Source organism: Muscardinus avellanarius (genome assembly GCF_963383645.1).
Source record: "Muscardinus avellanarius genome assembly, chromosome: 15".
Lineage (NCBI taxonomy): Eukaryota > Metazoa > Chordata > Mammalia > Rodentia > Gliridae > Muscardinus > Muscardinus avellanarius.
The window spans coordinates 74,433,481-74,448,913 of NC_137801.1; the positions used below are offsets into that span (position 1 = coordinate 74,433,481).

General features: G+C 36.1%; 1 protein-coding gene across 4 annotated transcripts in view; it reads left to right on the top strand.

The window, feature by feature from the left end:
• Positions 1–15,433, top strand: part of CTNNA2 (catenin alpha 2) — a gene marked incomplete at both ends in the record, with an annotated part of 1,014,669 nt that overhangs the window by 757,646 nt on the left and 241,590 nt on the right. For all 4 annotated transcript variants that reach the window (XM_080711157.1, XM_080711158.1, XM_080711159.1 and 1 more), the window contains one exon: positions 8,595–8,747. In XM_080711157.1, coding sequence (XP_080567283.1) covers positions 8,595–8,747 — 153 coding nt within the window. The remainder of the gene's footprint in view (positions 1–8,594; positions 8,748–15,433) is intronic.

Below are 15,433 nucleotides of genomic sequence, written 5' to 3' on the forward strand. Positions count from 1 at the left end.
GCTCAGCTGTGATATTTTTCAACATAGTCTATAAGCATATAATAAAACACATAAAATAGACTACTGGGACTATTTAACTGTTAACTAATAAGTTAACTGATCAGAAATGTTTTTCAAGATGTATGTCGTACATCTCCAAAAAGGTGATTCAGTGATCACAGAAACTTATTCTAATAAAAAAAATTAAGCACGCGTGCACACGTGCGCGCGCGCACACACACACACACACACACACACACACACATTTTATCAATCATCCATTGTCACTATCCTACAGTACAGCAGCAGCTCAGGAACATATGACAAGAGCACTTGCTCTCACAAATTTGGGGTGTCACGCTGGCCCAGCCCTCTCCTGTGTCTGGTCTCTGTTGCTCTTCACTGATTGAGGATGTCTTTGGCAGGGGTGGCAGAGATGAATCACTTCTGTTCGACATGTTTGTCCCTTTCTCCTAGGGCACACCATCTGGCCTGAGCATGTCCTTCTCATGGAGATTGCAGAGTAAGACTAGCAAGCCCAGTGGTGAATAGGCCATTCAAACCCCTGCCTGCATGTGGCAACCAACATTCATTGAATCTAAGAATGCCAGTGACTAAACCCAGAGTCAAAGAGGGCAGGCGCTATAGAGTCATTACCTCAACAAATCTACTATGATTATCTAAGTTTGCCTCACTGCTTCTTATTCCATTAGAGAGACATGTTCCTAACTTTTATTCTGATTGCATTAGCTCTCCTAGAGGAAAAATCTAGAGGGCATGGATTGTTGATCTGCTTAAACCGAACCATCAAGTGTTTGCACAGAGGTATTGCTAATGACAGTTATATTTTAATTGCTCCAGCTGAGCCTGGGATTGGGGAGGGGGGATGGATGCGGTGGGTGGAGAAAAACATAAGGCATGATGAACTATTCTTTTTAGAAGTAATTGGTTCCATTAGAGAGAGAGAGATGCTTATGTATCCCAATTAAAATGATTGTGCTTCATAGAAGATAGTTGGTAGCATCAAGATAATGACCAAAGGATGGTGTGTTTCTCTTAAAAAGAACAATAATTGAATAAAGCAAAATATGGTGATTATTTTCTAAATGCTCTTTCTTAGACTTCATAGATGCCTCCACTCCAGCTCCTCCTACCCCCCCCCCAGCCTTAAAAATGAATAACACCTTCATTACTAGAGGATTGTGTGCACTGGCAGCACCATCTCTTATTAAAGTGGCTTTGGGTGGATTACCACACTGACTGATTTCTCTAATTGACCTTCAGACTAGCTAAAATTTGCCTGACTTAATGAGACTCAATTCCTGTCAGATCCCCTAGGCTAGATGGCTGCTGGCCCGTTGCTTTGATTTTTCATTTTTAATAATAATTATACTATAAAGCTTAAGGAAATATGGTTAAAATATGTCAGTAATCATGAAAAGCCCAGATAAGCTATATCCATGGAAAGATTTAAGATCTCAGATTTTTGAGCCTATTTGAAGCCACCCTTCATTCCCAAATTTGACCTTGTTTGGTTTTTACCTAATAGGAGTGGAAAAATTGGTACTCTTATTTTTAACAGGATTTTTCTGAACATGGAAGTGATGGGGTAGATGTTAAATGACCAGATGTTTGTAAAGTATTATCAGCTCAGGCTAGAATAATGTGCTTGCTTTTGTTTCTGAAAGCCAAGATGGCTTTGGGTTCCACAGACACATATCCAATTCTGCCTCAAGACTGGCATGTGGAAAGCTTCCACTGCAGTGAGATTCTGCAAAGAAAGAAAGCTCTCATCTTGCAGGAGAAATAGGGGTGATTAGTGTTAGCTTCCTGGAGCCCTGGAATGAGAAGGAGTATGAAGTAGTATTTGAGCTCAGCATAAAAGAACTCTGTAATCGATTAATCATATCTAGTGCAGCATAGAAAAGGAAAGTTGTAGCATCCTTCTGATTTTGTTCTTTATAAACATCTTCTCATGTTTGGTTTACTGATGGACTTTGATATTTTTATGAATGTATATCATGTACATTAGAAAATTTCTTCTCCCCTCCTACCCACCTCAGTAAGGTCACCTTATTTGCTCATCTATGGGTTCTCCTTCCTCATTTAGAGTTCTTTCTATGACCAACATGAGAAGGAGGGGGGAGGGAATGGGGTGGGAATTGTGAAGGGCTAAGTAAGTGATGTGAACATGTATGCCTTTACCATATTGTACCTCATTAAGATGTATAACTACAATGCACCATCAAAATTTAAAATAAAATAAACAATTTCTCATCATTTACTTTTTAAATATGTCACTATTTTTCCACCTTTGCTTGAATTCTGGCATTAGTTTCTGCCAGACCTTATTCTTTCCTTTTTTCTTTTCATATGGGGTTTCAATAAGTTGCCCGGGCTGGCCTCAAATCTCTGATCTTCCTGAGTAGCTGCGATGACAGGCCTGTGCCACACACCCACCTAGACCTATTTTTTATTGGCCTTTTTTTTTTTTTTTTTTGGTTTGAGTCTCTATAACTGAAAGCTTTCATATCATTGGGAGAAGTACTAATTTTATGAGTCTTGGTATAAGAAGTTAACATGGTCAGAATACTCACTTTCACAAAATCCTTTTCTCCCAATGCCTTCCTTCTATACCACTGCAACTTGGTATAAACACATGACCTAGAGTTTGGTTTCGTATTTTTACCTAGATAAAAATTGAGGGCATCTGCTGTAGACTTTGAGTCAAAAGCCACTGACTCAATGACACAGTTTCTGCCATTTCTGGATTGTGTGCATTCTGTGAACTAGCAAGACATTGTTGCTACTTATGTCAGACAGAATTAGTTTTTTACTGCTTGAGATTGTGAACTTGACAGATACTTCTCAAACCAGACAAAGTTCCTCAGCTTTATTGTGTAGAAGAGGAATCACCTAGGCAGCTTATTCAAATACAGATTCTGATGGAAATGAAAGTCTAGGGTGGGGCCTTGGGTTGGCATGTCTAATAAGCTTCCAGGAAATGGCAGTGATGCTGATCTATTACCTTCACTTTAAGTGGAAAGGATCTAGGGAAAACAAGGCAGATTGAAAGACAGGCTTGGCCCATAGAAAAGAAAACAAAGAAGAAAAACTGTTTCAGAGTTGTCTAGTTAAATTAGGGTAAAACAACTACTATAATAAACTCTCAACATATTCAAAGCCTCCAAAATGATTGGATTGCATTGCTTAAACCTGTTATAATACTGGGCCAGTACCCAGACACTAAGTAGCTCTCCTTCCAGAATTCAAGGGCCCACATTGATTGGCAACAAGGAGTCTCAGATCACCTTGGGGGTCCTCTATATTATATATTTAGATAGAAATGGGAGAGAGCCTGAAGGATTTTACAAGAGAAATGTTTACTTCTTAAAAATACCTGTTTATAAAACAGATATAAAAATATTTGTGCAATAATATATAGTTTATTGAATTAATTATTATTGAAACACTCTTGTAGGCACAACTCAGCAATACAATTTTGCCAATCTCCCTAGAACTCCCTCCACATGGCAGCTCCTTCCTATGTCCCTCCCTCCAAAAGTAAATGTTCTTATCAGTTTAGTATCTTGGCTTTTAGAGGAATCACTTTCTTATATTTCTTTGCGATTTTATTACCCAAATGCATATCTTTCGATGATATAGTTTAGTTTAGCCTATGTTGTCAAACAGATCTTTTAGTCTCACTGAATCTCCTGTATCCCTTTCTATACCTTTTTTTTTTTTTTTAGCTAATAATTTGTATGTTGAAGAGCCCATGTTGCTTGCAAGTTTTTCAGTTTAGGTTTTTGGAATCGGATGTGAATGGTACAGATGTATATGATACCCTGCTCTTTGTACTTACTACTAATTACCAAGAGCACCTGGGGCCTCTTCCAGTTAGTTTTGGTTCCTTTTGATAAGGTCATCTTTGGGATTTGCTAGCTCATGAGAAGGCATAAAATGTCTGGTTGACTCATTTTTTTGTGTGTGTGTGATGTTTTCAACCACCAAAGTTCATTGCCTAGATTTATTATTTCAGCAGAGATTGCAAAATGGATATTCTAATCTGATCTTTTTCACTTATTAAGTAGAAAAAGTTTATAAACAGATCCTTTCCTCATTATTCCAGAATTAAAGTTTAGACAGGAAAGTCAGGACATGTTCTTGATTCTTTCAAGATAAATGACATAGATTTTTGTCACTTGTCATCTTCTGAAGGTGACCAATTAATTTTTCTCTCTTTTTTTTAGTCATTATAAACTCACAAATTTAATCACATTTGATGACTTTCAATCCACTGAAAATTTTAGCTGGTGTAAAGTTCAAATTATCTTTGTTCAGTAGCAATCTCCTTCGCTATTTTCACAAGTCTCTGGAAGTCTTTGGTAGCTTTCTGCTATCTCCTATGACAAGATTGTTCAAGCATACTTGTAAATTTTTCAGCCTCAGAGTACCTGGGGTCATTTCTTTAAGAAGCTCTGTTTTTTTTTATATAGTATAAAATTGTATTTCAAGATGTACATTGCTAATTAGAGTGACTATTATTTTCAGATTTTTTCATTGGGGAGAACTTAGAAGGTATATAGGACACATATGCTTTCAATCCAAAATTTTATGTATTTAAATATTGGCAATATTTGGAAAAAAGAAACCATTGATTACTGTTGGTGGGGATGTAAACTAGCACAATCATTATAGATCTCAGTATAGAAGTTCCAGAAAAAATGAAGAATAGAACTTGTATATAATTAAGCAAGCCTATGTCTAGGTTTATATTTAATGGAAATCTAAACAGTTTTTTAAAGAGATAATTTTATTCCCATATTCATTGTAGCATGTTCACAATAGCTGAGGTTTGACAATTACCTGTAAACCTGTGCCCGTTGACAGATGAATGGATAATGAAAAGGTGATACACACACACACACACACACACACACACACACACACGCAGAAATATTATTTTCCATAAAAAGGAAATTCTGCTATTTGTGACAGAATAGATAAACCTAGAAGGTATTATAATAAATAAAATCAGCCATTATATGTGGGACCTAAAGACAAACAGTTGAACTCATAGAAACAGAATTAGAGCAATGGTTTCCAGCACTCGGGGGAGACAGGTAGAGTAGGATAATGTTGGTCAAAGGGCATAAACTTTCAGTTGTAATATGTGTAAGTTCTGAAGATCTGATTGATATTCAGCAGGGTGACTGTCATCAATAATACTCTATAATATATTTGAAATTTGCTGACAGAATAGATCTTAAGTTTCTTACCAAAGAAGAAGAAAAGAAAGTAACTATATGAGATAAAGATACATTAATTATCTCAATTATTATAATAATTGCACGGTAGGTATATTTGTCAAATGATCATCTTGGACACTTTAGTTTTATTTCTCAATTATAACTCAATAAGGCTGAAAAATTCTCATGTACTCATATGGATATTTCTAATTCCAATCTAGAATTATAAAGTTTTTCCTGACATTTTCTACATTATATCTTCTTTCTTTCCCACCAACACTCTTAGTTAAAAAGGACACTAGAGATCATATATTAACATCTCATCAGTGATCACTTGCCTTATTCTACCTTTAAACACAAAAGGGTAAAAATAATAATATTAATTTACCACTATAATTAAATTTACATAAAAAGTTAAAATAGTCATATGCAATATTCTCTTTCTTCTCTCATCTTTACAATGTACTATATATATCTTAATTGTGAGAGCATACAAACATTTAATATTTAACTATTTCTTATTTAGCTATCAATTTTATTCTTAGTTCTTCAAATAAGCATATACCAAAGCCCACTGACAATTTATGTGTTAATGTTTTTCTACTTAATAGGGATCTTAAGCTTATTCTCTAGCAGACTCCCTAAGAAATGTCCACGGGAGCAATATTCTCTGGGTTCTTACATGTTGCTCAGAAATTTTCTTGTGCCTTATAATCTTGAAAGTCAGTTGTGCTAGTTATAAAATTCTTAGCTCTCATTCTCTTTCATTGAGTATCTTAAATATAATACTCGGTCTGCTTTTGGTGTAAAATGTTGCTATTGTAAAGTCTGATGTCATCTAAACTTCTTTCCTTTATAAACTACATGCTGTATTTGTTTAACTTTACAATAATTATTCCCCTCATTTTTCTTTAGTGTCCAATAATTTTATTGAAACATGTTTTGGTTGATATTATTAGCCACTCTTTCCTGGTGCATATGTTCTTTCAGAATGTAATCTTTAATTTGAAAATTATTTTGACAAATAATTAAATCCATTTATATATATTTATGAAGCAAAATATAATATTTTATATAAGTATACATTGTGCAGTGACGAAATCAATCTAATTATTAAGTCTATTAAAAATCTATTTTTTCATCAATTCTGAAAGGTATAAGACATTATTGAAATGTGGCTTCCAATATATATGTATACTTAGAAAAATTTCCATTAGTTGCAATTGTTAGTATTTATTCTGTTTTCTTGTTTTGATTTCATTCTTCAAAGACCCCTGGTAGCCATATGTTGACTTTTCTTTGCCTATATTCAAAATTTGTCATCTTTACTTCTTTCCTTAAAAATACTTCTTTTGGATTTAAAAGAAAAATTCCCTTCCTTTCTTCTTTACCTTTAGCCCTCTGCAGCTGTGTGTTGTCATTTTTCTTCAGTCTTTTCAATCATTATACTTTTATTTAATTATTTCTTGAGTTTCAGGACCTAATTCTTGTTTCTTATTATAACTTATGTTGTTCTATCATATATAACTTCCTTAAAGCCTTTAATTAATTTGAATGTTGAGTTACAGTTTTAATCTGTTTTATAAAGATGCTTTCTGGCATGTTTTCAATGTGGATAGGAAGAGGCTTAGTCTTAAGGCTTAGTTTTGTGTTAAAATGTCTACAAGAAAGAGGCTTAGGAAGAGGCTTGATGCCTATTGCTAGCTTCACAGAGCTCCTACTTCTGTTATTTTTGTATGGGTATTAAAAAAAACGTGGTGGTTGGATGGGTGAGAGAAACTGGCTCTGCTCATGACCCACTTTATCTGGACTTTCTTTTTCTTTTGTCTCTGTTGTCCCTGCCAAGTTTATTTTTTATTCCACTTCAATAATATCCTCTCTATGTAGAGCCAGAGGAGAGCCTAGGCAGGTTAGTTTTTATTGTTCATTGCACTGTTTCCTTTTTGGCCTTCTTACTGTAGGTTCTGACCCTAGTCACCCTGGGATTGCGGGCAAGTTATTTAATTTGTCTAAGCCCCATCTTCTCCACCTGAAGAACTAGTTTAAGCACACTTTCTATTGTCTGGGGTTGTTGTAAAAATCAAGCAATACAATTTGTAAAGGTCTTACCAGAGCATTCCACTTCTGAGCTATACCTCTATCCACCACCACCATCATCATCATCATCATCATCATTATTATTATTATTATTATTATTATTAATTATTTTGTTGTCATTGTTTTGAAATAAGGTCTCCCTAAATTTTTGAGTCTCCCTATGTTGCTGAGGCTGTTAAACCTGTGATCTTCCCATCTCAGCCTGCCAAGTACTGGGATTACAGAAGTACACCACCACACTTGGCTAATATTAACTTTACATAGGATTTATTATATTTTACTTGGTGAAATATCAAACTCATTTCAGAGTTAAGCAAAATTATCCCACATAAACACACACGCATACCTTAAGATAGCTAGCACAAAAGGAATCAAAAGTTGTTCAGTTCTCTTTATTTTGACCAATAACAAATATGTATGTATCATATTATCAGAGACTCACCTGCATAATCCTGGATAAGTATTTTTGTTTGGAAAACATACAGATTATTTACCATCTTCTCTTTGCTTATTTTTATTTGTATCCAAAATTCATTTAGGCAATTATGAGCAAAGGAACAGCAAGGTGATTGTTCTAGGACGGTTTTAAACTTTATTTTCATGCAGCTGCTGGCTTCTTATTTTAACAATGTGGGAATGATATAGAATTATGCATTGTTAGAAGATTTGGGCTTGTTTATTCTTACTTACCTTGAAGAACAATTGTTAACTATTACTTTCCGGAGCATAGCAGCTGTATCACCATAGCACCTGGGCAGAAACATTTCTGAAATTGTAGATGTTTTGCTATATTTACATTTATGAAATCTAAATCTACTGGGTTGCAGGTAGTCCAGAGATAAAATTTCAGGGGTGCCTTCAATACTCAGTTCTTCATCCAAATCTCTCCCCTCTGGCTAGGGGATACATACATCTCTATTTTTCTAAAGACCTTAAGTGCTTGAACTGTGTTATGATTTACAGCTTCTGAGGGGTGACATTTGGGTCAATAAAGGATAAGAGCACACCTTTGGCAGAAGAGGGCTATTTCATATTAAGTTACAGGCCAAATATGTAACTTTTAAGTTGTCATGGGATACACTTAATTCCTATTCTATCATCTATCATATTTATCCTATTCTATCATATATTTTTTGTGATAAGCAATGGGAAAACTAAAGAGAGTTGAAACATTATTTATGTAGTAATGAGAGTTAGAAAGTAGTTTAGAAAGAAACCCAAAATTCTCTTCCTTAATTGTCTTTCTTTGTCTGTTTTTGTTTGTAGCTTCGGAAGGCTGTGATGGACCACATATCTGATTCTTTCTTGGAAACCAATGTCCCTCTGCTGGTTCTCATTGAAGCTGCAAAGAGTGGGAACGAAAAGGAAGTGAAGGAATATGCCCAGGTTTTCCGTGAACATGCCAACAAGCTGGTGGAGGTAAGTCAGGAGAGGTATGAGGAACAGAGCTTGCTGACATACCACACACTATACGGATGTAGAGTTGGTCTCTGCATATGGCTCTTGAATGTCAATACATGGGCATTCTATGATGTTTTGAAAAAAATTCAACCCCAGATTCTTCCTTTCATTTCCCTTCTGATTACCTTTCTCCTTTCAAAGGACTTGTGTTTTAGTAAGCTCTCCTCTCTTGTCTCATAACTCTAATCTTGATGTGAAACATGTCTGCCAGTTTTCCTGAAAAATAGGCAGAGGTTGAAACTGAAGTAGAAAGGGCTCTTCAAAGTGCTGAATGCCAGGTTTGATTTGAGGGAGAATTAACATTACCAAATGGAAACCTAGCAAGCTTTTCTTCCTAGCATTCCACTTCACCAGTTAAGTGTGGATTAGATAGCCCACACTGAAATTGTGCCTGGGTGGAGAAAGGGGAAGAGATCACTTCTCCCAAATAGATGTTTGTACTTCAGGTAAAAGATCTTGGAGCAGTACTAGTGCAAGCTCAGGGTCATAACTATATTTTATGTGTTAGAGCAATCTGTGGGAGTTACTGTTAAATATAAAATTGTACTGGATAATACTGAAAAAACATATTGTACCAGGAAAATGATAACTAGGATGTCTGCATTTTGGAGCTGAATACCAACAGCTTGGCATAGGTAGGATTAGTGAAGTGAGGCTAAATAGAAAATAGAGATGTTAAGCAGGAAATTTGTGTGTCAGAAAAAGAGCCAAGAGAGGGTGAGGATCCTGGCAAATTCAGGGAAAGGTTTTAGGGCTGGATTACAACTTTTACAGGTGCTAAGCACATAGGACCACCACCACCTTGGAACATCCCCAATTTGATTTAGAATAAGAATAAAATTACTGGTAAAGAAAGACAATTTAAATATAAAATTGAAGTGAAAGTAAGTTCTTTTTCATTTGTTTATTCTCTTTCTTTGAGTGGTAATGTGAAGTTCATAGTAAGCTCATTGCGTGTAAAACCTTTTTTGTTTCTCCTGGAGTGGATGATAGATAGGTGGGACTTAGTTTGCTGTTTGGGTTCATACAACACTACTAATGCCTCTGGCATTACAGACACCCAACCTGTAGGAGATTCGGAACTCTCTCCCATGACAGCAGTTCCCAAGTTCTGTGTACCAAAGCATAAACCAATACTGGAAACTCTCAACTTCCTATTAAAACCTCAGTGTTTTTGAATACTAGCCAATAGCTTAAAATAGGGTTATACTTATATCAAGACAGTCTTTCTGGCTGTTTCTACCCACAGGACAAGCATTCCATCACCCCTCACATTTCACCAAGAGGCTACAAGAGAACAGTTAGCTATGGAAGAATCCAGAGTCTTTTCAAAGTTGACCTGGAAAACCTTGATTATTTCCATGTTTTGAGAAGAAGGGGGGGGGAGGATAGGGTCGGTGGAGGGGGAAGAGGATGTAAAAGTAATGCTGAAGTTTTAAATATTCACATGTTACAAAATAATATTGGCATATAAATATACCACCTCATCTATAGAATTAGTTTTTCTAAGATAATTGTAGAATTTATAGAAACACTAAATATGTGGCATATTGTAGGCATTGTAGATGAAGAAATAACTTCAGGTTGTATGATAAACATCTAGTTTGAGTACTGTCAGAGTCTCTGGAATTCTGAGTGTAACCTCACTGGCAGAGCATACTTGAAGTTCACATCTGATGCTCTGCATAAATAGGCCTGAATCAATCGAGGAGCCATCTTTTGTACTCAATCTCCCTTCTCCTCTCATGGATCTTGGCCACATATACTCTTTCCCCTTATTAACTTTGTGATTCAGTGGTGAATCAACCCCCTTGGGTGATCTTTGATCCTGAGCAGGAAGCTCAGGTCAGTGGAGCCCCACATTTCAGAACATTGCTGTGGTCCCTCCCTCATTTTTTCTCTTTGTTACCCATGAGTGGTCACTGCCACCAGCCTTATTTCAGAAGGTCTCCACGTCCAGGAGATGTAGGAACTGTGTGAATTGGGTTCTATTTGGCTTGAAAGAAACTGGAACCTGAGGAACTTTTGTAATTTCTGCCTTCAAATAAGTTCTACATCAATAGGGCAGATATGCAAAAATCCTGTAAATTCTGAGCCAAGTGTTATTCTTTTTCTACTTTTGAGTAGTGTCTGTGTGGGCTTGGGCACCTTTCTGAGTTTTTGTTTGTTTAGTTTCTGAATTTGAAAAATAAAAAATTTGCATTATATATTGATTGTTTTTGAATATTATATATTGATTGATCTTGACAAATTCACTTGCTAATTCTTTCAAATGTTCTATATACACCATTAAATGCCTGCAAATTATGACAGTTGCATATTTTTCTAATACCTGTATCTTTGTTTATTCCTTTTATTATTAAACTGTCTAAGGCCTCTAATACAATATTTTGTTAGTAGAAAATTGTGTTATTTATAGATCCCAGTGGAAAAAATCTCACTGTTTTACCATCATTTATGTTATTTGTTCTAAAATTCTTGAAAATATTATTAGATCAAGTTACTTCTATTAGTCATTTGCTAAGAGGTTTTTGTTGTTATGAGTAAGTATAAAATTACATCAAATATTTTTCTGCACTTCTGGAGACAATTACATTCTTCTGTCTCCTTTATTTAAATCTCAAAGGTGTTGACATCAAAGTTATGCTTCCCCTCAAAGGAGAATTAGAAATCATTCCTTCTTTCTATATTTTTTGAAGTAAATGTTTAAGACCTAACATTATTTATTTTTGTAAATATTTGGAGAAATTTTCTGATAAAGCATTGTGTGCCTGAAGGTTTATTTAAGGAAAGGTGTAAAAACATAAGGCTATTTGAATTTTCTATTTCTTTTCAGGTCAATTTAGTTGTCTTCATTTAAATTTAATTTTCTAACTTATTCTCATAAAATTGTCCATACTTTTGTAATAATGTATCTTTAATGTATGGAGATCTACATTGCTATTCCTTTCTCTCATCTGTCTCATTGCTAATTAGTGTGTTTTATTTTTTTCTTGATGATTTTTGCAAGTGGTTTATCAATTTAATCATATTATTAAAAATCCACTTACAGCTTTGTAGATTTCATCTTCCTTTTTTGCATATTTCTGCTCTTATCTTTATATTTCTTCTTTCTGGTTTCCTTTAGTATAACTCACTGCTCTTTTTCTTACTGAAATGGATGATTGGATCATTGATTTTTATTTTTGCCTTTCTTACTTTAGTAATAAATGCATCTAAAGCTATACATTTCTCTCTAAGCTTTATTTAAGCTGGTTATTTTCCACTTACTTAATTTTTAGTTCATTCATATTTCTGTGTTCAATATACTTGAAGGTTATCTATTGAGTTCTCTTCTTTTTTCAGAAATTTCTGGTTGATTCTCCTCTTCTTCCTCCTCCTTCCCTGTAATCTCTTCTTATCTTCCTCCTCCTTCTTCTTCTAAATTGATTGCAGTTCTCTAATAAAATTAAGGATCAAGATATCTCCTTTAATATTAACTATGAATTTAAAGTATTTTGAATTAAATATTTTAAATACTTAATTTGCTCTCATCTTCAAAGTCCAGCTAGATACTCACTACTTGACACTGCACATTTACCCTCCTCTTTAAAACAGGGGCTCTTGGAAGGACCCCAAAGCCAGTAATCACTCCAATCAGCTTTCTGCTTGCACAGAACCAAAAGCAGAGGAAAAGAAGCAAAAAAGGTGGTTTCCTGTCTATTTCTTCCCTTCTTTGGCCAGATGACCCTTTGCTAGGCTCCCCACCCAAAACAAAGAGCTCCAATATTTGTGCCAACTGTGCTTTGTTTTGTGATGTCCCCATAGGAGGCCAAATCTCACATTTCCAGAATTACCTTGAATGTTAATACTGATGCATCACTCCCACCAAGAAGGTATGAGCAGATTTATTACTCAAACAATGGGACTTTTAGGACTGCAGAGTACAAATGCATGCCAGTTCATAATGATTTGAGCAAAGGGAAGACTGAGTGGCTATGATTTTTATCATGAGTAGAAGATGTGGCTGCTCTTAGGATTTCCCATATGGGTACTGGAGATTGAACCCAGAGGCATTCTACCTCTGAGCTGAACCTGCACACCAGTCCATTTTTATTTTTAAATAGCATCTTGTTAAGTTGCCAAGGATGGCATCAAATGCCCAATCCTCCTGTTTTAGCCTCCAAAGTACTGGGATTGCAGGCACACACATTTGGGGTACAAAAGTGAAAAAAAGAAAGGGTAAGACTTGAAAACTGTCAGCAAACATTTAAACTGAAGTAAGACTGTGAAATAAAATATACCTCTCTTATATGGCTGATAACAGGAATTTATCATCCTTTATTTGAATGAAGGTGGACTTGGTTATGTAAACTATTATGGGATTCTAGAAGGCTTTCAAAATGGAGACAGCCTTTACTATACTGTCAGCTTTTATTATTTGATTTCTCATGGGTTTTCTGTTTTTTGTATAATAGGTCATATAATTTTCAATAGTTTTGTTTCAGTTTTAGTGTAAACAAAATAATTGTGCATGTTTTTATATTTTGTCTTATATTTTTGTGTTACTTTTCTCTAGTTCAGTGTTTGATGTTCATAGACAGTGCTGTGAAAGAAATGTAGCTTGTCACAACTTACTACACGTTGTATTGGTCTTCAGAAAATCCTCAACAAGGGCAGTTTTAGAGCAAATAAAATACTAGTAAAATATAAATGGGAAAAATAAGTTAGCTCTTTATAATCCCTTTACAAAAGGAATTTAGAGTGTTTGCTTGCTATTTGTTTTTTTATCCATAATATTTGTAAATTTTATAAAGATGAGTTGAATTTGTGCCATGGTCCACTGATTAGGAGAATTCAACAGGTAAAACATGACGCTTTATGGTCTATAATGTTAGTTGCTATAGGAAGTATCACCCATAGGGCTGAATAAAATAAATATTAGTGGTTTCCTCCGGTCTCTAAAATCCAGCTAATTTAGCCTTCTGCAGGTTAGCTAAGGACTTCGGGGTGGGGGCCCACTCAGGGCTTGCTGAGCTCATCCAGAGTGATGGAGGACACCTGTTGTACCTCATTTCCAAACAAATTGAATAGAATTTTGGAGAAGTGGAATGCAAACGATGGCAACTCAGTACTAAAATAATGAGGTCTGGGCGGGGGCGGAGTATATGTAAATTGGGGGCAAAATATGCATTGCAGCAACGAAAATAAAAGCTGATCTTGGAAACGAGATGCAAAACCAATACAGCTGTCTCAAGCCTCCCAGCTTGTTTTATTCCTTCCATTACTGGCTGCTCAGTGAACCTGCCAGCTCTTCCTTCTCCCTATCTACCACATATGCCCTGGTATAGCTACACGCTTTATCATACAGGAAACATGGGGGCTCCCAACAGGTCTCTCTCATCTCATCAGTTGGGCCTCTATCAGTCCCTTTTCCATCCAGCAGTCAGAGAAAAACTTTCTCTGTCTCTCTCCCCCTCTCTCCCCTTCCCTCTCCTTCTCCCTCTGCCCCCCTCCTCCTCCCCCCTCTCTCTGTGGTACTGAGGATTAAGCCCATAAGCATTCTACTTCTGAGTAACACGTCCAGCCCTATTTTATTTTTTTAGTTTTTAAACAGGGTCTTGCTACATTGTGGAGGCTCTAAGTTGCTGAGGCTGGCTATGAACTTGTGATCCTCCTGTCTCAGCCTCCCAAGTACTGAAGTTCAAACATGCGCTACCACACCCAGTTGTGACCTGACTTCTAAAACTGAGAATCAGACCATGAATGTTTCTGTCTGTAACCATTTAGAGACTTCTAATTTTTCTCAGGTGAAGACCCACATTTTAAAGAAAACTACTTGGCTTGTATGGTTTGGCCTTTCTTCAGTCTCCTGGATCACCCTCCGCCCCCATGTCCTGTTTCTCCCTTCTGTAAGGCATGGCCACACCTAGCATCTTTCTTTTGCTGAATGTCCCATGCTCTCTCCCTGGGCTTATGTTTGTAAGGTCCCTTTCCTGGTACACTCCCCACTCTCTCCCTTCCTCTCATTTATAGTAATTGTTCAGCTTTTCAGCTAAACGTGTGCCCAAGTGGGATCAGTTCCCAGTGTTTTTCATGGTTGTGACATTCCATTGACTTTAGTGTTGTATGCATAGAACTCGACAGCTATATGCTATATGCCCTGCTAGTTTACAATTCCCTCAGGGAAAGAACCATGTCTAATTGATTCCTAACTCTATCCCAACAGCAAGGTGAGTGCCTACAGATAGCAGGTATTCAAATAGACAATACCTAAAGAATGAATAAGATGATAAATGCAGCCAGCTATGTTGCAAGTGCTTGGCCCTTGAGGTAATATATTTCAACCGTATGGCTGCAGGATGCTAAGGGTCACCTTAGGGGTGAGCAGTAAAGAGACATTGGGCCTGTTTCATTCACTAATTTATTACCAAGGAGAAATTTCAATCTTGGGAAGAAGTAATGTAGAGAACTTGCACATCCACTAAGTAGAACACCCTTACTGTTTGCCTCCCAAATGTCTGAGAAGTTGGAGGAATTCTCAGACTGCTCTAAACTCCACTGTGATGTCTTCCCTGGCCTCTGCCTCACAAACATACTTTTGCTTTGAGCCTCAGTTACAGTCGATATGAGGGAAGAAGTTGTTTGTATGTGGAAAAACATAA